The sequence below is a fragment of the Charadrius vociferus genome, unplaced genomic scaffold, assembly GCF_000708025.1.
Source record: "Charadrius vociferus isolate BGI_N301 unplaced genomic scaffold, ASM70802v2 scaffold195, whole genome shotgun sequence".
Classification (NCBI taxonomy): domain Eukaryota; kingdom Metazoa; phylum Chordata; class Aves; order Charadriiformes; family Charadriidae; genus Charadrius; species Charadrius vociferus.
The window spans coordinates 1,680,969-1,706,424 of NW_009648539.1; the positions used below are offsets into that span (position 1 = coordinate 1,680,969).

A 25,456-nucleotide genomic window follows, 5' to 3' on the forward strand; every position below is an offset into this window, starting at 1 on the left:
GGAAGAGTATGAATAGTTATTTAAAATACACGTTGCTTTCATCACATATAGAAAACCATTGATCAGCTTGCCAGGGAAAAAGCTTAGTCGGATTGTTGGAGCAGAACTCCCGACTCATGAGCGGTTTGGTGATTTTTGACAAATAATATCTATAGAACAGACTTTCAAAAGTTTGAAGAGTCTTTTTGCACTTTGAGTGAGATCTCGTGACATCAGCAGCTTTCAGAATTACCCTGACTACCTCAAGCTATTAGTACTGAAAATGGCTGCGCTGAGATTTACGTCTTCTAAGACTTTGGAATAAAAGGTCCCATGTAACCATCTAGCGTTACTGCTCAAAGCTGCTACATGGCAGTTTTATTTTTTTAAGTGAATGGCACCAGGTCCTGTGATCTTCTGTGAATCAACTGGGTTTATATCATGTTGGATTGTGCAAAATGAAATATCTGTCTTCATGAGTGGCCTTTTGAGTTATGTAATTCTGAGGAGAAATGAAATTCAGATATATTGTTTAGAAGATTAGTTTCCTTAGGATAAGAAAATGAGCCAATGCAGAGAAGTTCAGCTGGTATTTATCAGCGTCGTTTTTGTAGAGATTTACTGTTGAAAAAACAGGAATTTGTGAATTTTATTTAATACGTGTGATTCCTATAGTGTCAGGCAGTCAGTCCTGCCTGTACTTCCGCAGCAGGTTCTGCTTTGTCACTAGTTCCAGTGTTGCCAAAATACCCTCTGCTGTCGTGATTAGGAAGAGGGAGCCAGGAGGGCATCCGTACATGTCCAGAACAAGTTACTTCAGCCCTGTTTGTCTTTTTAATCTATGTTCAAATGAAGCACTGCTTTGCCTCTGGAACTGGCTGACTGCCTCGTCTTTGGGGTGAATACCGTGATAAATACCGAGGTGCTGCAGTTTGGAATGTCCATCTTCAGCAGCAGGAGCTGGTTGCTATTTTAATTGCAAAACTATTGCGGTGCGTGAAGCAGAAAACTTCAAAATTGGATATAATCACATATAGCCCGCAACTGTGCAGCGGGCTGTGGCTTGCTGCCAGGCTGTTATCCCAGAAAAGGTGGGATAATAGGTTTTTACAGTTCAGGTGAGGTTGAGTTGCCCGAGTTTAGCGTTCTGATCAATTATTAGGTGCTTATAATTTGGCTTATTGAAAATGTTATCCTGTAATGCATACAAACTTTCTTCTGTCTGTGGTGCCAAATATTGTCATGGTCTTTCACTGGGTCCCCTTTTAAAGCTTATCGGGTCGTAGCGAGCCTGAAACCATTTTTAATGGTGGTTCTGTGAGTTTAATACCACGGTTTTCCCGGTGTTACAAATAAAGTGCTTTCCTTTCATGTCATCAGCAGTAAGCTTTGTCTGCGGTCAGAATATTATTTTCAATTTGTGACAGTTAGTTGCATGTTTCCCTTCAATTTATTGTTAGAATTACTCTTCCACCTGTAGTTTGTTCTTGCAATTTTTGGACTCCTAGGGGCAGGGGGCAAAGTCCGGTGTTTTTTTTTCTGAGATTGCTCACATTTGAGATTTGTGAAAATCTTTTCCCTCAGAAGAATAATAACAGATTTCTATAGATGTAAAAAGTTAAATTTGAATGGATTCAGGCAACGCTTTGCTGAACGAAAGAGGAAGGCTAGTTTGTCCTGCTTAGGATGGGCTACCGAGCTGGTGTTCTGTAATTGGACTGGTTTTGAATCTTAGAATGGTTTAGGTTGGAAGGGACCTTGAAGATCATCGAGTTCCAACCCCCCTGCCATGGGCAGGGACACCTCCCACCAGAATGAGCTCATCTGGTCACTGCACCTTTCACTGATACATTCAGGAGGTCACCATTGATCTTTTAAATATGCTTTAAGCACTTGGAGGGGGGGGAAGAAAAAGCATGAACCTTAAAACCTAATAGGGATACAGCAGAGGAACCACGTTTTAGGAAGGGGTGACATTTACTTGTTGTGTCTTTGTGTGACGGGTCTCTGTCGCCCGACAGCTGCAGCGAGCGCTCCCTGCACCGCTCGCAGCGTTGCATGAATTTCGGGCTCGGGAGCGCTGCCAATAAAGGGCAAGTTTGGCTTCCACATCTAGATATTATGAAAGGTACTTGCAAAGGAGAATCTTGAATTCAGAGCCCGCAGGTATTGGTTGTGAATTTGAAAACAGAGGTGCCTCTGCTTGCGCTTTTAGAGGAAAAGAAAAAAAGTTACGTCTTCTAGAGTAACTGGATAGTTTGTAGTCATGAACAGTCTTTCAACAACAACAACAACAACAAAAAATTGGACAGATGAGAACACTCAGGTTTTCACTGCTCCCAGTTAACTTTTTGTTACAATAAAGGATCCTCTTGAGTCAAGTCTGCTGTACACTCAAAAAAAAAAAAAGCCAAAAAGAAAAGATCCCTTAAGCTGAATAATCTTAATTATTAGAAAATGGTTGCCAGTAGTGGAAGCTTAAGCAGTATCTGGGAGACCTGATGACGCAGACGCAGTTTGCAACTCCACTGCGAAATTCCGAGCTTTCAGGATTAATAATATAAATAAGAACGCTCTTTAAAATGCATGTAAAATACCCACAGTTGTTCTGTAGTGGGGAAGGATTCAAGATTGGAATCTTTCGCAGCTCTTTCTGGTGATGCACAGGGAAGTTGCATTATTTTGGCCTTACGTATTTTGGCCACAGCCAAAAAGAAGGAAAGAGAAGTAGTTTCAATGCAGCGCAAAGAAACCAGGCACCTATTTTAAGTCTTAACAGTAGCTCTGCATTGGCGTTGCGTTCCCTGTGTCAGCCACGTACTTTCACATCAAACTAATTCCACGTACCGGCACAACCCGTGTTAAGGTTTTGAAAGAGCTGTTGGGGGAGAAAAAAAATTGCCATTTCTCTAACACAGTAACAAGAATCCGTACGTAATTCAGTGTGTGCTCCATCTGGGGGTTTGTGCGGGATGATTGCCTTTCTAGTTGAGGTGAAGATCGCTGAGTAATTTGCTCTTCGGTGTTCGGAGGGTGCAGGAATTCCAAGGCTCTTGGAATTTTCTACAGCACTTGGTGAGGGTTACGGGGTGTGACTGTCTGTACCGGAGCTCTGCGGGAGGCTAGAGAAGAGAGGGCTTGTGGTTTTCGATAAACGGAGAGGGCCCTTCTGGTTCATACAGTTGGACACCGTGTTTGATAACCCAGGTTTGTGATCGTACGGACGTCTGACTCGAGATGTGGTAGGATTTGGGGGATTAAATTCATTTTTGTATAGACAGAATTGCAGTTCTGTATTCCATGTGTCCTACTTGATTTTTTTTTTTTTTTTTCAGATTTGATGCAGAAGTGTAAAAAATGCGGTTAAGCAGCAGCAGAGATTTTTTTAGTGATATTATGAGATCCCATGAAATACGTATCTGACTTTGCTTGGTATAAACACGATACGTTACACCTTGTAAGTCCTACTCAAAGAAGGACTTCTAAATGCCTATTATAAGCTCTTGCTGAGAGTTCTTATCCTCCACAAGAGGATTGCTTATAACTAAAGATTGCACATACACGTAAATATAAACTTAAAGCTCTAATTCCCAATCAGTAGATGAAATGAATTAGTGACAATAATAGTATCAAGATATTTTTTGGAGTACTGCGTTTATAGTTTTTCCAGTTCCTTTCAGTATCATTATTACATAGTTTTGTTGCCTAATTTAGGATGTGAAATGAAAATCTAAAAAACATCACATTTTGTTTCTCTAATGGCAAAATCTAAATACATATGAAATTTGGAAATAGCTGATTTAAAATGTAATCAAACCAAGTGAGCATGTTGGACATCGGTAAGAATGAAAAACAATGGACGTTTTCCTGGATTCAGCAGATTTCATGGTTTTTCAGTGGGTGGTCTTCACAAAAGATACCTAATGAATTTAAAAGAAACCACACAAAATCTACAAATTTCAAATTCATAGAGAGATGAAAAGTACATTTTGATGGCCTAAGAAGACCAAACTCTTCCACAGGCTACAGGATGTAATGCTTAACTCCCACTAAGACTTTTGCAGCCGCGCTGGTAGACTAAAATAAGCCTTAAAGCACAAAGTGACGAGTACTGTTCACGCTGGTTTGTGGGGAGAGCGCGGTGAAAGAGCACCAGGCGGTTTGTAAGCCACTCACTCGGCTGATTTTCTGTAGTCCTTGAAATGGACTCTGAATCCAAACTCTAAGGAAATTCCTACCCAGGTTTGAGTTTCTGTAGTTAGTACTGTTTCAAAACAGTATTCCAAACGGGAATTGAGATGCATCCCTTTCAGTGAGTATATACGCTATCTTTTTGGACAAGAAGAAATGTATGATGCACAGGTTGCCGGGAGCAACGATGGGAAACAGGCACTTGCTTTGTCTCGGGACTGGGAGATGCTCTGTGCGTGGGGCTTTGTGTTCCTGGGGGGTGGGGAGGGCTGACGCTGCGTCAGAGCTTCCCAGCGCTGTCACCAAGGGTCTCCTCAGGCAGCAACAGAACATACAGCACACGTATAACGTGAGGATCTATTTCTCCATGCTTATTCTAGCAGTAATGTACCTACTGTAACACGCGCTGCGAACCCAGAGCTGTGCTGTACTGCTGCCGTTGCTTCCGTGTTCCTTCCCCTGCAGCCCGAGTACCGATCCACTCGTCGTGATGGTGTTTGTTCGGGGCTGTTCGCAGCTTACTGAGCTGTTACAGAAAGCGGTGGGAATGCTGACAGCTTCCCCACGTGCTGGTCTGATGGTGAGATAAATAATTGGCTAACTCAGCAGGCTTCTTCTGATCACTTTAGAAAGGATGAACTGCACATCCTTGTAATGGTACTGTTAACTTTACTAATTTGGAAATGAAGACAGAAATGAAATGACTTGCTGAAAGCTTCAGAGCAGAATCGGTAGGAAGAGAGATGCAGAGTCCAGGAGATTCTGCATTCCAGTGTTGGGCTGAGATCATTAATGTAATCTTTGTCTAGAGATAGGTGATGAACAGAAAGAGGAAGAATCCCTACAAGAAAGATGGGAATAAAAAAACATGGGAGGAAAGAACAGAGATGACTGAAAAGTAAGAAAGAAACCCAAGGAAGATGAGAAGACACACGGCATGAAGAAGGAAACAATGGAGAACACTGACCATCCGGAGAAGTAAGTGATCATCGATAACCCAGAACCACATTTCTCTTTAGTGCCTTGATGATAGGGGTCACAAATTGGGAAGTGAGAAGAAAGAATTACTGTGGAAAAAAAGAAGAATCAGGACAATTGTTCAGGACAGTAGTTCTGTTTTACGATGGGTCCCGGGTCCGAGATTGGTGCCATTAGTACCTTCTGGGGGTTTCTGCATGTCCATTTTATTCCATTGGTGTGACACTTGATAAATGGTCTCAGGGGCAAACCTGATGCTTTAGTTAACCTTTGCTTTTCTGAAGCATTTTTTCTGCCTGGTGCTAATCATTTCTTTCAAATATTCCTCATGATAGAGGTTCTTTATCAGCTTGGACATAGTCTCTGGTGCATATTCAGTAGTGTTCTCTGTGCTGTTTTATCAAGCTGGGATCAGTCAGTGGCATAGGTTAAGCCTTGTTGAAATTACCCACCATAGAAACCCAGTGCAAAGCTTTAGTTTTGGGTTTGTTTGGGTTTTTTTTGGAGAATGATCGCTCCAGCAGGAAAGAGATTTTGGCTAGAAGGTCTTCTCAGGGTAGTTTCCAGGGTAGCGTCTGCTACCAACAAACTTCACAGCCTTAAGGACTTAACTGTACACGGCCAAGATACGGAAGGCGTCATAGATTGGTATTCACAATGATAAATTTCTACTTGTCAGACCGCATAGTCGGTGGAGATGCATCTGTTGGTGCTGCTACGGCAAAAGAACGTAACATTGTGGTTATGGCTCTCGGTAAGATAGCAGAAATTTGAAAAAAAAAAAAAAAAAAATTAAAAAGGCACATTGCCTAATATTTTCATATAGTCAAGAAGCTCATACAATAAAAAAGATGATGATTATTTGGAAAACAAAACTGTAAATACCAGGTGTGCACTACCACTTTACAGCTGCTGACCAGAAATAAAGAGGAGAAAAATACTGCTACAACCTTAATTTCTTGAAATACACACATCATCTCTCAGATCGCGCACACCCATCCACAAACTATTTTATCAGTTTTCATCTTTGAAGTGACTCGCCCAATTTGATTTCTTTTCTGCCTTTAATAGGTAAGGAAATGACAAGCTAAACTCCTGTACAGGTTGTTAAAAGTATTACTGCCTACGTCAGCGTAACTTATGGGGACAGCATAGTAGTAAGGAGAGTTTAATATTAGGAAATAATTAGACATGGCATGGTTAATAGTGTAATTTATTGAAACAAATACTGTCAATCAAAGGTAAAATTTCCAATGACGTAGCCAGTATAAATTGGAGGGGGGACGACAAGGGACACCCCCCCCAAATCCTGAAGCTTGTAGTTCCCAAGGCATGTTCACTGTATGATGTATGGGAAATGAAAACGGAGCTGCATCAGGAATGAAGGGCAGAACAGAGCTAAGGACCATCGTGGGTCTGCAGCAGTAAGTCAGAATTTTTCATGAACACTTTTTAAATTGCTTTGTATGAAGTTCGATAAAAGCACCTGGAAATGGCGGTGGAGGATCTTGTGTAGCTCAGAAATGAAATCCAGTAACTTCAGAGAGAAATGAGTAACTGAACACGTCTGACTAACTGGAGACCATTTCAGGAGCTGGGCGAGAGGTGTTGCACCAGTACACAAAATGAAAGCCAGCAATTGTCACTGATGGTATGTGATGATGGAGGTACAAAACAAGATCAGGAAAAAAACTATTAGCTTTTGCCTCAATTTTCTATTGGGCAGTGTTTACCATTCTGCAATCTCATAACAGCTGAAGAACAAAGTCATTAATTTTTGAATTCTAGGATGAAATAGGATAATGCAGTTCTTCATTTGCAAGGAATAAATAGGTGATAAGAAAATCCATTATATTGGTTTGTTGTTTTTTTTTTTTTTAAGTAAAGCAATTTCTTATTTGTAAATTTGGTTCATCTATAGAGAAGCAAATGTAACAAGAAAAAATTGACAGTAGGTAGAGAAAAGCCTTATGCTAAATTTTAAATACATCCATTTGACCTTCTGAATGTGAGTTTTGGGGTTCCTGCTGCCCCTCCTACTTGTTTAAACAAACACACACACACACCCCCTGGTATATCACAGTAAAATGAAATCCAGCCCTTATTCTCAATGGGGCAGTGGCACTGTGCAGTCAAAGCACAGGGGGATTGCTGCAGAACACCCCTGGCTGGTTCTCACCAGAAGCCCCCGAAGCTGCCTGCCCTGCCCTGCCCCTCCAGCGGCCGTGGCTCTGCCCTGCCGCGATGCTGAGGGCCGGGCAAAGCCCATCAGCAAGGTGTAACCCCACCAAAGCACCCAAGAGGACCCTTGGAGCTCCTCTTCAAAGCACCCAATGAGCTCCCTCTTAAAACAAGTTTTTTATTATTATTATATCATACTGGTGGATAGAAGCAGCTAGAAATAGTCTAGCAAAGACTGAACTGGAAGGTACTGTTAGAAGTTTAATGAAAAGGGGAAATCTTTTGCTTGTAGACTGATTAGAAACAGTGATCTTTAAAATGCTTCAGTTGATTAATTGTATTTTAGCCTGAACGCCTTACTAAACACATAGCTGAATTTAAGAGGCCAAAAGAAGGCAATGTAAATGACAGCAAAAGCAGCGAAGCGCACAGGCTCTTCTCGTCCACCCAGTCGTGATTTTTCTCTTCAACTTCTCTGGCACCCGGTGAGCCCCAGCTGCCCTGAACAGCCCCGGCCCCGCAGCCGCCGCCACCGCCAGCCTGGGCACGCCGCAGCACCAGCGTGTCACCCAGGCAGCCCTCACCTGGCGTTTTACCTCCTCTGACTCCCACATTCCTCTCGTGGTTTGTAATAATCGCTTCAAGCAGCAGTAATTTGTTTGCAAAAGGAAGAGATCATTAGTTCCAGTGCATTAAGTAATGTGTTAATTATTAAGCGTGTATAACATGGATGTGGTTATACGTGTGTTACGTGAACGTGTGAGACTCAATCCCGTATCGTGTCGGCTCCTCAGCCTTTCACTTGTCACCCGCTGTGCGGTACTCACCCGTTGATATTTGCTTCTTTTGTACACGTTACTCTTTTTTAAAACAGACAAATCTAAAGCGCTCCGAGGCCTAGCGTATAAGCCAAATGAGCTTTAATCAAACCACTAATTCTGATACGGGAATTCATTTTTAGGTCCTTCATCATTCACCGCTACCTGCTACGAAAAAGAGAGGCCAGATTCAGCTCCCATGATCATAAAGCGAGAACACCGGATTAGCAGCTTCGGTTATTTAAAACCTTTCCTTGCAGCAGGCAAGCCTTATTCCTGTCTGTCCGACACACTATTTTAACTGAATTTCATAGACAGACATACAGCCTCTCCTAATGAGCTGAAACCCCATCACGTACTACGGTTGCAACTTCTGTTAATGGATTAAAGTTTTTAAAACAATTTAAATCATTAGTACACCAGTTTTGTCATGTAAACGTTTTAATGAATACATAAAGCACATATAAAGCCAAAGATTAAAACAAAATTATTGTTACAACCACCACAAACTATATAAAAAAAATTTTTACAAGCATATTGCTTGCACAGCAGGTTTTACAAAACAGTGTATCATGAGCAATACCACTCCCTGAAAACTAAAGACTTGGAAATAAAAATCACAGTAAGTACTTGCTTAAATCACCTCACATACTAGTCGGACTAGCATTGATTTAACTACTTTTCAAAGTCTTCATGGTGCTGTAGTATACATTAAAGCTCGCATGAGAAATGTGAATCAAGTGCAAAAAGAAAAAAAACAAACAAAAACCTGGATATTCTGACAATTGTATCAGTCCGTGTCGTTATTTAAAACTGTGGTTCCTAAACATTTTGCCTGTGCATTTTTATTGGCAACCCTTTTTGTAGATCCTCCATCGCAGCGGTTGCTTAACTCTGGGGTGGGTTTGGAACGGCTGTTTCAGAAACGCTGATCCTAAACCCCGGTTCTGCTCAACTTGAGGAGAACTTCAGCCCAGCACTCCTCAAGCCTTGTGTCTGTCTGTAGGAAGGGGAAGGCCCGTGTCCGCCTTCCATATTCCTTGCACCCAAACACATATATATTGGGAAAGAAATCCAGGAGCAAGGCTTCATACAGGCAACGGGAGAAGGACACAAGATTGCATAAAAAAACTGAAGCAAAACGTAAGAGAAAAATTGATTTAATCTTTCACTAAGTCTGGCCTTCGACTATTACTTACTGTCACTCACAATATTTTGGTCTGTTGCAAGTGTGTCACGTATAGTTTAAAGTTTAGTACGTTAATGCATAATGTTAAACCAGGACAGAAAACTTCTTATTTCACAATCCAAACTTTAGTAGGGAAAAAAAAAATAACCAAAAGAATTACAAAAGCGTGAACAACTGCATGAAAGAAACAAAACAGTGCTCAGTACATAGTGAAGTTGAATACAGGCTGCTATCTAAGAGGCACAAGAAAGATTTCATCATTTTAACAAACCTGCTTGTATGCTTTACAAATGTTTAGATAAATATTCTATAAAGATTAGGAAGGAAATAATTTATGGTTACACTACTGTCTTGCATGCTTTTTAAAATGTCTGCACCGCAGTTTCTTTCTGTCACCCTTTTAAAATCTTCCTTAATGCAATACAGTTTAGGCTGTGCACAACAGGAGTTTTGTTTGGAATATTCTACCTGAACAAAAATTCTTGGAAGTACAAAATTCAAGCTGTTTTCCATCGAGTTTAAGTTATCTAAAATCTTGATGAGGCAGAGGGAACAATGGCGAGTGCATTTGCTGCCCCTTAGAGGAGAAGGAGTATTTCTATTTTTATTTACTCCCATGGGACTCCCACGCACTCTTAATTTAACTTCAGAATTCCAGGGTAAGGGAGAACCTGCTCCACGGGAGGAAAGGAGGCCACGGAACAGTCCCCGCTTTGTTCCTACCACCCCACCTTTCCGTACACAATAGTGAATATTATTCATTAATGTACTTTTCAGCTATGGCCGCAAGATGAAAATGCCTCCACAAAGAATTCATAATGTGTTTTGCCTGAATGTCAGCCCTGAATCTGGACAAAGAGCAAGTGTTGTCGTTGCATTCCAGCGCTTGCTGGTGTGGGTAGTTGCGAGACCCGCTCCCGCTGGGGCACGGGCTGGCTGAAAAAGGAAGATTGCGAGAAAGGCAGCTGCAGAACTGCTTTGAAATGCTTCAAAAATTAATCAGAAACAAGTGCACGGAAATAAAGACTGCAGCTCTAGGAACTTTTTAATTTCAAGCCTTTGAAGTTCATCCTTTAAGGTGCTTTTCATGCTATCTTATTTACCAAAGGCCTGTTTACTTGGTGGAGCCTGGAAAGCTGCCAAGGGACTTTATTCTATTTCAGCTCATCCATGAACACCTTCATCCATGAACATCTATCAGTCCTCTGATGCTCTACAAAATTGAGCCAGTGACAATTATTTAGGTTTGAAGCACAAGTAAGACTCTCAGCCATCTGCGTTTCCTCTGTACACACGCGTATGGATAAATGACACCACAAGCCTTCCTTGATACAAGAAACCAAAAGGCTAAATAAATTCAAAGGCTAAATTAATAACAGTTGAAACAACTGTCTTTCTGTGGCACTTGCTCAATGTTTTCCACAACGAAACCCTCCTACGACAGAGCTTCCTGGGACATGTTTTCATGCATCGATATTATCATTGTGTGAAACGGAGCTAGAGATGCTTTGGCACTGGACCTCCTAATCCAACTGACTTTTGCCAAGATAATAAAACTTCTCTGTGCTTCCAGCTGAGATCTGCAAGTCAGAACTCTGTAACATTATATGTAGTTGTTCTTAAAAAAAAAAAAAAAATTACTTCTGCTAGGTAAAAAATGTTAGAATTGTCCATAATTCTGTACTGTTTTGCAGACATTTAAGTGCTTCAGAATAGCAGTTTACTGAACAGCAACAGAGATAAAACAGATGATATTCTGCCCTCTTGTACATAATTATGTAGAGATCTGTAGCGAATCATAGCAATCGTGTTCGCACCAAAGGATAAAATACAGAATCTGTACAACTTGCAGCCATTCTTTAGTCATCACTACTAAAAAGTGAGTTGGTCGGTTTGCTTTATTGCTAAGCAAGAAGGTACATACCTCTGTATATTCTGTATGCAGAATCTAAGTTTTTGGTATTGTTTCCTTGGTGTACAAAGAGCATTTCATATACTATTTTTTTTATCGAGTAACACAGCATATGAATAAAACAGCAAGAGTTGAGCTAGCCAAGCAGGTTCCAGAAAATAACAGTGTTGGGAACAGTCTCTGATATTTTCATTAACAGTAAGAAAAGTGATTTTCTTCATCTTCACAGCAACTGCTTGTTGCGTCTATGAATATTACATACCTACAGCAACGACTGCCTAATTGCTAAATCTTTGTCGTAAGCATCACAGTCCCCAGTTTGGAAATGTGAGAAACAAAAAGACCAAAACGCGCAGCTTGCTTAGTCCTGGCGATCAAGCGTGAGCAGCTTCTGGTTTTAAGATTCTAGAGTATTTTTCATCCAGTGGTCTCTACGTTACAACTGCTCTTCAGGGAAGGGCTATTCCACACTGTGCTTCCAAGTACACGGACAGCCTGCAGCTGCCGTAGGATCACAGAGCGGTTTTAAGCCGCGGGGGAACACGTATCACGGCCCAGCGCAACACCGCGGGACGGCCAGTTTGGGAAAGCTGCACGTGCTACCCCATCCCAGCAAGGGCCACCACAGGGTACAACTGCTGAACAGACAGCAAAGGTCGTCAAAGGCTATTGAAAAATTTGGGCTCAGCCAGCAACTACGAGCATTGTTTTTTGCAACACACAACTTCAGCAACATCAAACAATACATTCAGCAAAACCGAAGGTTTTTACAGCCCTACGATAGCGCCATTGAAATGCTTATGTAGTGTGTGAACACACAAACACAAGATTCCACTTATCGTGGCAAAGGGTACAGTGAAAATATCTTAAACTTTGCCACTCAAACAATAGCGAACTGACGTGCCATCTGCCTAACTGATCAGAGGAGGTGGGTTAGTTCTGGCAAAGGAAAGAATTCAAGTAATACCCTTTCACCCATACCTTGCTTTCAGTTCACGATGAAGAAACGCTTTGCTACACAGCTTCCAATATGAAATGCTTGGAATATAAATCTTCACTTCTCGCCAGGATAAAGCAGCTGGGCTACTTTGTACACCTGGGATTCAGGACAGTATCTGTCAAGCCATCTCCTCAGCAATGCTATCAACTGACCTTAAAACACGCTCTTGCACAAGCAGGCGGAGAATCCGGCCGCAGTTCTTTTTCTTTTTTTAACATCTGTTTCCAAGTCTGTCCCCCTCAGTTAGTGCCAAACTATCTAGAGCTTGTCTTGCATTTAGTGCTCTCACCCTGCTCCGTTTTGCAAATATTTAAGAACAACACACAAAAGCAGACTGAAGTTTCTCTAAATGGCACAGCGTACAAATGCATACAATGCACCACATTAACTGTTCATACAAATTCCTCTCGGTAATGTTTCTAGAGCCACCTGGATTTCTAATACTCCTTGTTACTACCCAGAATAGCTCCTCTTGGTCCCCAGATCTATGCTTTTTTTTTGGTTGTTGTTTTCGGTTTAAAGCCAAGCATTAAATTACGCGTCTGCAAGTACCGTCTTGCTGGCTAAGTCAACTCTTGCATTATAGAAGTTACACCTTCCTTTTAGTCCCACCCTTCCTGTTTAATTGTACTTTATTTTGCTGTAGCTGCGCAGTTCTCTATTCCTCAGAGCTCACCTTGCCCGAGCCCCGCCGGGGAACGTGTCTTTCACCTCCAAAGAATCTGCCCAGCGAGTCAAGTAGACCCGAGTCTCTGTGCCTTGGAGATCCATGTCTAGCATGGTCTGTAGTGCTCGCAGATGCCATTTTTGATCCGTGCCGGAAAGAGGAGCGTTTTTGTGAAGCCATCAAATCCGAATTCTCTGAAGCTGCTGCACTGTCCTCTTGGATGGTTTGTAGCTCGTCTGACTCGGAGGGCCGATCTTTGAAGGTGTTGTCCTCTCTTCCTGGGGCATCTCGGGAAAAGAGGCGGATCAAGTGGGGGCGACCGGTCGTGTCAGCTGGGTTGGCCTCGGGCCAGGCATTCTTCGGGTCTGCTGTGCCTTTGGGGTCTGTCACCGCTGGGCTCTTCGTGGAGGTCCCATTGTTCTGGTTCACATCTGCCTCTCCTGCAAACAACAAGGATGAGATATGAATACAGGCCTGTGAAAAACAGCCCTGGAACAATGCTGCTTTCTTTCCCTCGCCTCGAGATGCTCATTTCATACAAAACCCGTAATATGTGCAGTTGTAATGAAACTATGTTCTCTACCAGCCTTTAAGAACATTAAGCTAGCTTGGAACCGAAACCAGGATGTTCTCACACAAAATCTGCAGTAGTTCTAGGTGGGTTTTTTTAATTAGAAGTATTTGTAAATAGCTCAATAGGTTGTTAGAAGCACAACGAAAACTAATTTTGTTCACGTGGAAAGCTTACTGATGAGGAGCCTATCAGTTACAATCTCTGAATAATCAGAATCCCCGTACTTTCCCTTGAGGGCTACAACTCTAAAATGTCCCATTTTTCTCCTAAACGGGGGGGAAGGGGGAAGAAAATAAATTAAAGTGACATTACAGGACGGTGCCCTCTCAAGGGCACGTTCCCTCTCCGCAATGTCAAAGCTTTTGTACCTGAAGGTTTTGTCCCCATTTGGAATCCCTCACTGTAACTTCAATACTGATCAAAGAAGTGTAATGAGGGAAGGCTTTTTTCACTATTTAAATTGTCCTCACTTCAGAAAGGCAGAGAACACTACACTGCAATTTGTGCTTGGCCTCCCACGACAGTTTTCCCTTCACGTATGATCCTGGCAGTCGGCGTATGATGTCCAGCGCTGATGCTGGAGGCCCAGAGCAAAACTGTCTGATTTGTATTTAGTGCTTGTGAGACGTGACAAAAAAGGATTATCAGAAACTGATGAGCTTTTAGCCAAGAAAAGTGCTGAGACAGACCTCCAAGGTGTAAGTCCGCTGCCTTCTCTGCAGCGTTTTGACGCAAGCAGTAAAATATCTGAAAAGAATCAGTTGCAGCACACTTAACCTTCAACCTGTAGTAGCTGCTTCTATCACTGACAAAAAATATATGGTGTTTTTTATAGTCTATACCATTATTCCTACTGTTCTATAGGAAACCGCACCCACTGAGGAGTATGTCTCGCCTCCACGCAACACCAAAAGAATATTAGTAGGACACTGCTTGAGATGCAGCCTTCAGAGCAGCACCTCCCACACACTCACCCTGTGTCAGAAACGTGTTGTGGAGGTAACGGGGCCCAAAATTGCAGAAATAAGTTACAGTTAGTCATATGTTACCTTTAGGGTCTTCTGATCACCTCGTTAAATCCCCATTTGATTTGGGCCTTGTTGCCAGGGGAGGGATAGGATCTGGCAAATACTGTTATGTCTTCAAAGTACTCTGGGCTCAAGTACTTTGCTGATTCACCAGAGCAATTTTTAACTTGACACAGTCATTTCGTATCATTTCACCCACCCACAGGGCACTAAAGAAACCTTTTCTCAGGCTGAGAATAATTCTGAAATAATTGTATGGATAACGACACGAGACAGCAATGCTGGCTTCTGCAAATATATACTGGTACTTGGTTACAATTTGTTGTAATCAGTCTGCAACAGTTTTTCCATATAAAAACGTAACGTGCAGTTTTGGTGTGCAACTTTTTTTTTTTTTTTTTTTTTCTTCTGTGAAAACTACCTAGAAAATGTTGGAGAACTTCAAGAAAATTTTCTTTGGTTAAAACATCTAAAAGTATTTCTCAGGAATACAATTGTTTAACCGATGCTAATTGCCACTGAAGACCTCATCGGTGGGAAAAGGAAAATATTTGCTGTCAACTTTGGGATTTGTTTTTTCCTGAAAAGATACTTTCAAACTTCTTAGAAACTATTGAAGCCCCCGAATGATTTTCTTAATCAAACGAAAGAGAGACTAACATGGATACATGACACATTCTAAAACTGCAAAACATTTTAAACAGCAACTCTAAGCCTAGAATTCTATACCATAACACAAATCCATTCAAGGACAGAAAAAGAAAACCAAAACAAAAGAGCTATTGTATTTCATTAAATGCATTAACAAAACACCAGAGCATCTGCATACTAATATTTTTTACAACAGTTCTTCTTTGTGTCACTGAATACGGGTATTGGTAAGCAACAAAGAAGGGTATTTGTGCCACAAAAGTAGCTTCTCCCAATGCATACGCACTGAGCTATAAAGTATAAATCTTTCTGTATGCTTTATTTCAGTAATGAAAGCACACATTTATGTTTTCCTCTATATTTTCTGCATGCTTAAGTCTAATATTTAAAAATAGATAGCAGAGAGATACTGTTAATAGTTGAGCTAACTAATCAAAGTCTTCAAGTGCATTTGAGAGACAGATCACTTTAATAATGTCTTAAGGATATCCAGCATTAATGGAGCATGTAAACATACAATTATTTGTTCATTTAGAAACAAATATTTAGACAACTTCTATTAAAACCCACTGTAAGTGCTGTGCATGTGATACTGATATTCTTCTTTTTGTTTCTCCCTGCAAGATGAAGCTCTCTTTTTTAGAGTACCCTTCCTGTACCATATCACTTCTACAAGAGAAAGCTGCCCACGAAGGAAGAGGTCTTCGGGCATTTAATTTTTTTTTTAAACCCTTGTAAATGGGTTAAAGAGTAATTACAGCCGAAGGCATTGCCAGAGGCATTACCAGAAGGCTATTAAAGCGTCGTCTATTTCTGTTTTCAGTGAATAAAGTCATTGAAAGCGTGCAAGTGAGAGCATGAGAAAACCACATCCTCGTGTTAGCCCAAAAGCAACAGGAGGGAGCCAGATGCGGAGCAGGGATTTGGCACTCCAGGCGCGGCCGAGGACCACTCCCAAAGGCAACGCCATCTTTCCACTTCCCCTCGCTCTGTGCGGCTCTGGAGCCCGCTCTGCTGCTGGCACAACCTTCCCTGTGCGTGTTGGTCAGAGCGAACAAAGCCATTTGTCCTCTTGTATAGACAGTGACTCCCGAAACGAAGGAATACAGAGGGATCAAAAGTTCTGAGCAGTCCGTTCATGAAACAAAACAGGATTTCCAAAGGTGTTTTCAATTAAACTGTATTAAATTCAACCCCCCACTGCCTTTCATAGGAGTTAGGCCACATGGAGGTGTTTTCGAAACCACTGTGCCTTAATGGTCAATTTGACATTAATAGTTTATCCCATTTCTTGGGATAAACGTTTATGTAAGCCTCTAATTATAGCTGGGACCTGTCAGTCCTGTGGTTCAAACAGCAGCTACTGTCAAGACCATGGGAATCTGCTTTATAGAAAGTACAATCTCTGATGGAGAGTCCTTGGATATAAATATCCTTCTCATGGGTCACTTGGTAGAGCTGCTCTGTGATAAAAGCCCCTCCATGTGTATATAGAAGTCTGTAGTCTTCTTCCACGCAGAAGACAACCTAGAAAGAGGTTGTTAAGCTAAGAGTTTTAATGTATTAAGATAAAAAAAAAAAAAAAAAAGAAAGAAAAAGGATTACAAGGTTTTCATCTCCCCCCACCCCTTTCCAGTCTTGCTTTCTTGCAGATACTTGTAATTCCTCTCACATTCTTATTGCTGCTCCCTCTACAAACGCTGTAAAAATAAATGAGGAAAATGAAGCTGATAAAAGCTGAAGCATATGCCCCTACTTTGGCTTCTCAAGAGAGGCTTAGTGCAACAGTCACAGCATATTGCAAATACTGATTGTAATAATGCACGACAGCAGCTTAAATATTTGTACAAATTCTTAGGAATTAAGTATTTACTTGCTACAAACACCAGAAAGTACATTAATCAGATTTACAACACCGAATATTTAATATGTTTTATAGCAGCTACAGATTGCTGTGACGGATTACTAATTGCCTTTTTCTTGGCCTTCTTTTCTCAGCGTATGAATATGAAGATTATTTGACTTAACTTTAGGGACCTTTTGAATCAACTTTTAACTTTAGCTTAAGTCATGTATATTTATAAAGTAGTGCTCTTCAGCATATGAAATATAATGTGCATTTGTCCTTTTCTACTTTTTGCTCCTATCTCTTCTATAAGACAACTGGATAGTTAAATATAATGCAGTACAGTTCTCAGTCAACTATATTTCAATATGTTTACTGAAATGCTGATAATAAATACTAAATAAAAGATCTGGAATTTTGTATTGACTTAGCAGTTTTTTGTCACTCGAACAAAAAAAGTTTTGCACCTCAAAATTACTCAGCTTTGTAACGCCTAAGATTTCAAGATCTTCAGTAAGCTGTAGCGGTAAGGCATATGGGCAGTGTATTAGTACTAGTTTGCCTTGCATTATTTCAGAGGCTGAAAACCACTATTCTGGAACACGTGACTTTTAGTAACATTCGTGGTAATATCAGGACATTTGAAAGAATGACAAGGACAGAAAAAGCACATCCATCAGCGCTCGCTACAGATAAGCTGCAGTTATGGATGTCTGGGTTCCGACTCTGCGCTAAGATGACCGTTTCCCAACATTTTGCCTTTGCTTTTTATGCAGTTAAATTCTCTAGAGAAAGGACGTTAAGGAATTGTTTTGCAGCAAGTATAGCACAAGGCACCACTGGGAGCCCGAATTCAACTCTGGCTTTGGGTGCCATCGTGAAGTCACACATTTCCATTTTTCCTTTGCTATCCCGTACCTCTCTTCTAACTCTAATATTCTTGCGTAGATAGGACACTGGAGCTTTGGGTACGCGTGCAAATGAGGAGTCTGAACGTGCAGCAGTAATTACACACTGTGATCTACCACAAAAGACAGGATCAAATAAAAATCAGGCCAATTTAACACTTAATTTCCTTGGAAAAATGATCCAACCATTTGGTGCCCGGCTGTATCAAGTCTCAAAGGCAAGAGCAGCAAAACCTGTTCATCCTGCAGCCCGCTGCAGGGCATCTGCCAGAAACAGCCAGGCCAGTCCCGGCTTCCCGCCAGAGCTCTACCGCTGGAGACGGCACCGAGGAGCGCTGCACGGCTTCGCATGCAGTGGGAGCACCCGGTGATCAGACTAAAACGAGAAAAGGAGGTGAGAGAATGGGTGCAAACCAGTAAACTGGTGCGGAGGAAGGATGAGCAAACAAGGCTACGGATCTCCTGGTCATTTGCTGAGTCGCTTCAGAAAATACAGGAACTATCCGATGAAAAAGCCTGAGGTGGTTCCACTCTCTCCCTTGGGCACCAGTGGGAGGTACAATCCAGCTCCTGGTTTGGACTTTTACTGCCGCACAGCTCACAGCAGAACGGAGCGTCTACAGCCAAAGGCTTCACTACAGCCATTAGGCTTCACTTCAGCTACGTACTCGGGGAGAGGGAGGAAAGAATTCTGTCTGCGTTGTTAAATCTGAACTGCAAAGCTTGATTTATCCTCATTATGCTAAGACACTTCAGACAAAAAAATGGCTCTCAGCCTAACTTCACTAATAGGGTTAGAAGGCAGTATGCCATCAGATATTTCACTGCACAGATCTAATTACTGGGTTTGTCTGATGCTTGTCAAACTGTTGGAACCCAATTTTTAACAAATATTTCTGTTTGGAATAGACGGCACGCAGCATCATTGTGAAACAAACAGTTGGTCATAGCTCTGAACACAACTAGAATCGCTCTGCTGGTGCATTTAGCATTTACACAAACAGTTTTCCCGCTTGCTAGCAGAATGAATGCAGAGAGAAATGCCGGTGTGTCTCATAATACAGATTCACATGAGTTTAACACTCCTACTGTAGTTAGCCAAGACTGCTTCCATTACAGCTTGCTCTCTTCGCTCCCTCTTTGCCAAAGCTTATCACTTTTAGGGAAAAAAATTCCACCCAAAGGCAGATTTTCTTTATAGCTTCAGAGACGAGTATTTTTCTGCACAAGAAACTCAGCTTTTCCTATGGGCTAATCAAGCTGGAGACCAAAGCTCCACAAAAATGAGAAGCCATCTGCTAAGCATAGCATGCGCTCCTTTGACTTTCCTCCCTCGCTGCATACATTAGACATTACAGAGCATATGAGGCTCTTGCCAGAAAAGAAGGAAAGGTTGGGAGTCTGTTTCTGACCTGGTTTGAGGTAAAACGGGACCAATTTTGTCCAATAACTTTACTTTTTAGTTAGGCCTCTTCTAACTACTGAAATTAACAGCATATTGTGCAGACACTGTTTGCTCTCAGAGCGGTAAGACCTGTGTTTACAGCTGATGCCCAGGCATGGGATGCAGAGAGGCTCCTGCTTATACTTATTGCTGTAACACCCAAGGGCAGATAACTCTGCTGTGTGCCCCGTTGGAGGGTCAGAAGCAGAAAAGCATAGAGGGGTCCCACCTGCGGGGAGGAGCGGACAGGACAGGTGACCCAAAACTGACCAACAGGGTATTCCATCCCATCTGCCTCGTGCTCAGTATAAAAGCTGAGGGATCAAAGGGTCAGCTCTCTTTCTTCAGTGGCCGGTGTCTGAGGAGGACTCTGTCTGTTCATCTGCCTTTGATCCCAATCCTGAATCCAGATAGGGACTCCTGTCCGTCACTGAGTCCAGTCTGGGACGTCCCCAGTGCCAGTCAGTGACGTGACTGTCATCCAGAGAGTTTGATACGGTTTTGTATATATTTCATTATTTCCTTTTTTTATTTTATTATTAATATTTCATTAAAGTAGTTTAGTTCCTTCTAAAGTCTTAAGTCTCTCTCTCTCTCCCCCCCACCCCCACTTCTCTTTGGAGAGATAGGGGAGAACATCTGTCGTTCCACCTGAGTGGCCAATCCAGCCCAAACCATGATAGTTCCCATTCCATTGATGAGTTGAGTGCACTTCTACGCTGACCTGATGAAGCAGTGAATAAGGGGTCTGTTGTGGCCCTATTTTCCTTACAGCAAACCTTAGTACTCAAAATACAGTAAAAAGTGGAAAACCCCACCTGGCCCAGTATAGACTCATAAATACCTGTTACTATGGAATTGTATTTATTTCTATTGAACTAACTTGAATAAAAGACCACGTTTAGTTCTGTACTGCATCTTGGGTCAATAAAGATCACTGGCCAAGGTTGTAGCGCGTGCCCAAAGTCAGAGTATTAGTGGGACGCATGCCTGGTTACTGTGGGTTGAAATGCATTAATGTCCCGTTACCCACAGCGAGGGGTGCTCTCTGGGAGCCAGGTTTTAGACTTGATGGAGGAAAACCAACGTCATACCTTCCCCAAACTCGTACACCCTGCATTATTTATGTCTTTAAGTATCTTCTTTCCTCTCTCACTGAAGAAACTTAGCCCTTCATGCAGATGCTCAATTAAAGTAGCAAAATGAGTAGTGGCAGCAGCTGAAATAGCCATGTTCATTCTGGCCACGTTAAAGGAAAGAGATCAAAACAAGCCAGTCAGCGGTGCATTTCAACCCATAGGAACTGTAGCAGTAATTGCATACCAACTCTATGGGTTCCCCCATTACAGATGATGCTGAAGCTTAAAACCAGAGGTACAACAGACCTCTTTTTCTTAAACCTACTCTAAAAGCCACACCGGATTCAACATGCAAGAACTTAGCTGGTGGGCCTAAGTCACACGTCGTCTGTCACTGCACTGAGCTTCGTTTCCTCCTCTTCCTCTGTTCTAATAGGGTTTTATAGTACAGGCTATATATGTAGTTCTGCAATTCAGTGATGCATCTGTGTAAGGAATTACCAGTTACTCTTAACTTTTGAGGTCTTGGCAGAAAAGTTTTCTACTGAGTCATCTGCTGCCTTTACCTTACATGTAGCTGGTCAATGCAGTTAAGAAAGCCACCTATTTGGGAATACATGGCACAAACTACAGCAACAAGAAAACAGCTCTGGACTTTGTTATTTGCCTCCTGGGTGCATGAAGGTGTTGTATGCCTGTAAGCATATTTAAGTAAAGCAATATGCAAGTAAAAAGAGGCAGTCAAAAAAGTTAAAAATATCCCCTGTAGGAAAACAATTTCTTATCTCAAGATTGTAATTAAATCCAATCCACTCGGTTGCACAGACTGCCTTGCACTCTGTATGTTTTCATAGAGTTGGTCTCTCGGTCATCCGTGCCACTGATTTACAATGAAGAGCTGAAATGAAGCCCACACGGTGGCCTACCATTGCAGAGGAATGCAGCAGTGTAGGCCTGGCTCACAGCCTCTCTCTCTTGTTTTCCAGAACTTCTGGCATTGCCTCCGTTTGCTGAGATTTACAAAGGAGAGTACAGAAAACAAAAAAGCCTGTGGTTGAAACCAGTGGGACTTGCTATGGCAGAAATTTAGAATCTATGAGAAGCATGTGGCAATTCTCCACACAGCCCGCAGAGAGTTTTTTAAAAACTTAACCAAAGAATTTGATCCACCCACCAGTTTCAAGGAAAAACGTTCTTTTGTGTTATTAGAACATATAGGTTTGTTTTAATCTTGAGTATCTCACAAAGGATCCTCCCACAGGAAAGTGAGCTGGGGCATCATTTGTAACGAACAATTTCATGTACTTAAGGAGGAAAAATTAAATCACCTCTTCGATCTCTCAGCATTTGCCTTCTTTAAAAATTGTGCAACTGACTAGTATTAAATAAAGTTTGCTTGATTATTCATCTCTTCTCCTACAGTCACATTGAGCCTGAATAATCGTTAGGTTGCATCATTAGGTTGCAAAACCTAAGGTATCACACCCCCACCCCAAAGTAACAGCACAATGAAATGACCAGCATCTACTCCAGATTCCACAACAACTTCCACTATCTTTTGTATTTTCCACATCAGTTTTGTTTTTCTGAAAAATAACCTATTCCCATCAGCGCAACTGAATACACAATATTACAGTTAGATTTCTTTCATAACACCATAAACAGGGCCTTAAAATAAGCAGAAAAGGAATGTTGGTGAAATGAGTGGAGTGAGGACAGTGACTGAACCAGCTGGTTCAAAGGAAGTTGCTCAGAGCATGATAAGCAGCACAAAAAACAGCTGCAGAATATTTTCCTGTCAAAACCCATCATGCTGTCTCTCAAAAGAGGGCTTGATAACATTGCTAGTTTTTTTTGACTAGGGGTTAAGTGTCTGAGTGGTAGATTATTATTTAGGAAGTATAAACTGCAGAATAAAATACAGTTATAAATTAACCAAATATGCTAACTTTAAAAAGCGTACTTTGATTGTGATCACAGGGAAACTACTTACATCATGAGGCTACAAACCCTTATTTATCTGAGCTGCATTTAATCTTACAGAATAATACTGTTCATGTGTATTAAGTTTTCCCAAGACCAACTGCCTAAACCTAACCCCAATAAAAACACTTCACAGTAGTGAATATAGCCTAAAGTACTGTATACGAGTTCTTCATATGTTGAAAAAAGAGAATATAAATGCTTGTAGCTCCCCCCAAAATAATGCACTGATTTGCTGGTGTGGAGACATAACTTCAAAGTTTGATTTCCAAGATAGCTTTCTATAGAGCAAGTGCAGGGAAAAAGCAAAATTGCAGGAATCCGGCAGCCCTAGACAGAACAGTGCACAATGGAAGCTGGGTATTCAGCAGCTGTGAATTACCTGCAAGATGCTGTAATCAATGTGCTTGAAATTTTCATGCATCCTTCAGGTGCACATTGCTGTATCTCTGGATTTCTCTATTTCTCCCTGTTAATGTATTCTGAACTGAAGCTTTAAATAGCCCACTTGATCTCAGGGAGTCATCATCATTATAGAATTTGTAGTGAGGGGAGTTACTTTGGTAGCTTTTAGAAGAAAATAAGTTTTTTTTTTTTTCCAGAAAATTCCAAGATACGCTACAGTCCTATAAATGACATGTTCAGAATTTGAAGTACATATTTGCTAACATTTCTAAAAGTATCTGAAATACCCGTGCACAAATAAGACTGTAGACCATCTCTCATTGTACTGAACTCTTGCACATGTAAAACAAAATTGAAGATCTGGCTCAACAGAAGTTGATGAAAAATACTCAGAAAAAAGCCCAAAAGGGGCGGTAGGGATGTTCAAGGCTGTCTAAACTGCAGTTCTCTACAGTCAGAAGTAGTCCACAACTGTCAGACACTGTATCAGTCTGACATTATCTTCACTTTGGAATTAATTTTCACCTTACATCTGTGGTGAAAGGTCAGAGGAGCAAAAGAGAACGGGAGTTTCTTCCAGTTGCACCGTTTGCTCATAGAGCTTGTCTCATCTCCGAAACCAATGGATTACTCCAGAAAGATGTAAGCACCTCTGTGCCCTGTGCGAGTCAGAAGCCCAGGTGACCCACACCTCCCACTCACTCTGCCCACAAAGACAACAGTGAGAGCAGCTCCCTGCCCTGTGAGGATGCGGAGGCCCACGTTGTGACCCACATCTCCAGCTGTGTCCAGGAGGTAGAAGATGTGAGTACCTCTGGGTCCTGGGCCAATGCAACGACCATGTTGTGATTTACACCTCCACCTCAACATTAGCAGTGGATGAAGCTCCCAACTCTGTGGGGACCAGAGCCACACCACCAGCTGCATCCATAAGGTGGAAGACAGGAGCACCTGTGTGCCCTTTGGGGAAGCAGAGGACCAGGTCATGAGCTTCACCTCCAGTTCAAGATGCTGGCAATGAGAGAAGATCCCTGTCTGTTATAGACACCGTGTGTAAGCAGTCATCTGCAGCTCCAGCTCTGCCTTTGGTATGGACAGTGAGAAAGTAATGCTGCCTACAAGCTCAGCAGCTAACTGATATTTCTTAAAACCCAGTAAATGCTTTGCAGATTTGTCACTTCAGGGATGTTCAGCATTTTAGATTTTAGTTTTTGTCTGCCTGACAATGCTTACTCTAAACAGATTTTTAAATGTATTCATATAATAATATGGGATTCTAGAGGGTGACAGTCAAAAAGATCACTCCAACCTCTGAAGATAAACGCAAAAGCCAGGTTACTCAGAGGACAAATTCCACATGCCATACCGAAAGTCATGGACAGAAACCACCCACACCTGGGTATTTATGACAAGCATGCTGCTGGGGCACAGACTCCCGAGGCTGCGTTTGGCCGGTCTCGTGGTTTAAAGACTCTCCGCAGGCCCTGGCACAAGGAACGGAACAGGATTTTTGCCACCGTGCTCTGTCCTGCTTGTCAAAACATCTTTGTCTGGAAGCCGCATAATGGAGTACGTCAGCACAGACCTAGGAGCAGAGCCACGTAATTGCTGTGACAGAACGAGAAGGGGGCATAAAAATATTGTAATACATGCAATAAACAGTGGGTAGTTTGTTAAACTATCAGCAAAAATTATTTCAAGGCTTTTGTATTTTTGTAATCTTTACAATTAAAACCCCAAGAGTTTTAGAGATAGTTTGGCTCATACAGCAATGATAAACTATTGAGAGCTTTCGCAGTGAAGTGATTTCCTCAATGAAGAAATTTTATGTCCAAAGAAACATTTTTCAGAAGGAAATTCTAATAAATGCCTTGATAATTGATGTAAGATTTTATTAAAATATCTGCCTGCCTGGCAAAGAAAGACACATTAGAATGGACCTGTAAGTCCAGAACTTATCATAAGGCTTACAGGACGCAATATCTTCTTCATAATAGCCTCAAGTGCAGTCCTAAAACCAGAATAAAGAATACTTGAAACCATGCTGGAAGTTCCAGCAAATACAACAATGAATACAAAGGACTAAAGCAGTCTGCACTGAGCCTGCCCTGACCCAGTGGCACAGGGTCTTACAGCAAGAAAGAATATAAAATATTGGCAAAGAGCCGAGAATAAGATGTTTGGAAGAAAGATACCAGAAAGAACGAGATGAGTGTTTCTTTTGATGATGAGGAGGTTAACCAGAAACGTGAACTCAGACATTTAGAGGTGGATACAAATCACCTCGTCTGTCTAGCCTGCAAGCAATGGCCGGCATTTAGCAGGGAATAAAGAAACATGTTACAAAAAGTCACGTGGAAAGATGGTACACTCTATGGTGAACCACAGAATCCACAGCCTTAAATGTCTGGATATAATTCTTCCAACCCTGAAGAAAAGGACAGTATTTGCACTTCCTGTTTCTCATGCCATCCTTCTGCTCTCCCATGTCAAGTGCCCTCTCTCTCTCTGTGCCCCCAACCAGTTGCCAGTCCTTCCTCCCACCTCCTCTTCACTAGGCTCCTGGACCAATGCTGCTGCCCAAACCACTCTGCCATGCCTCCTATCCCACTCCCATGAGCTC

General features: G+C 41.8%; 1 protein-coding gene across 3 annotated transcripts in view; it reads right to left on the reverse strand.

Moving 5' to 3' along the window:
* Window positions 1–25,456, reverse strand: part of MBP (myelin basic protein) — a 94,372-nt gene that overhangs the window by 7,771 nt on the left and 61,145 nt on the right. For 2 of the 3 annotated variants that reach the window (XM_009885871.1, XM_009885872.1), the window contains exon 1: window positions 12,925–13,152. In XM_009885871.1, the coding sequence (XP_009884173.1) occupies window positions 12,925–13,095 (171 nt within the window). In that variant the 5' untranslated portion in view covers window positions 13,096–13,152. Of the gene's footprint in view, window positions 1–12,755; window positions 13,356–25,456 lie in introns of those variants that run through there. The other variant, XM_009885870.1, reaches the window with a different exon arrangement.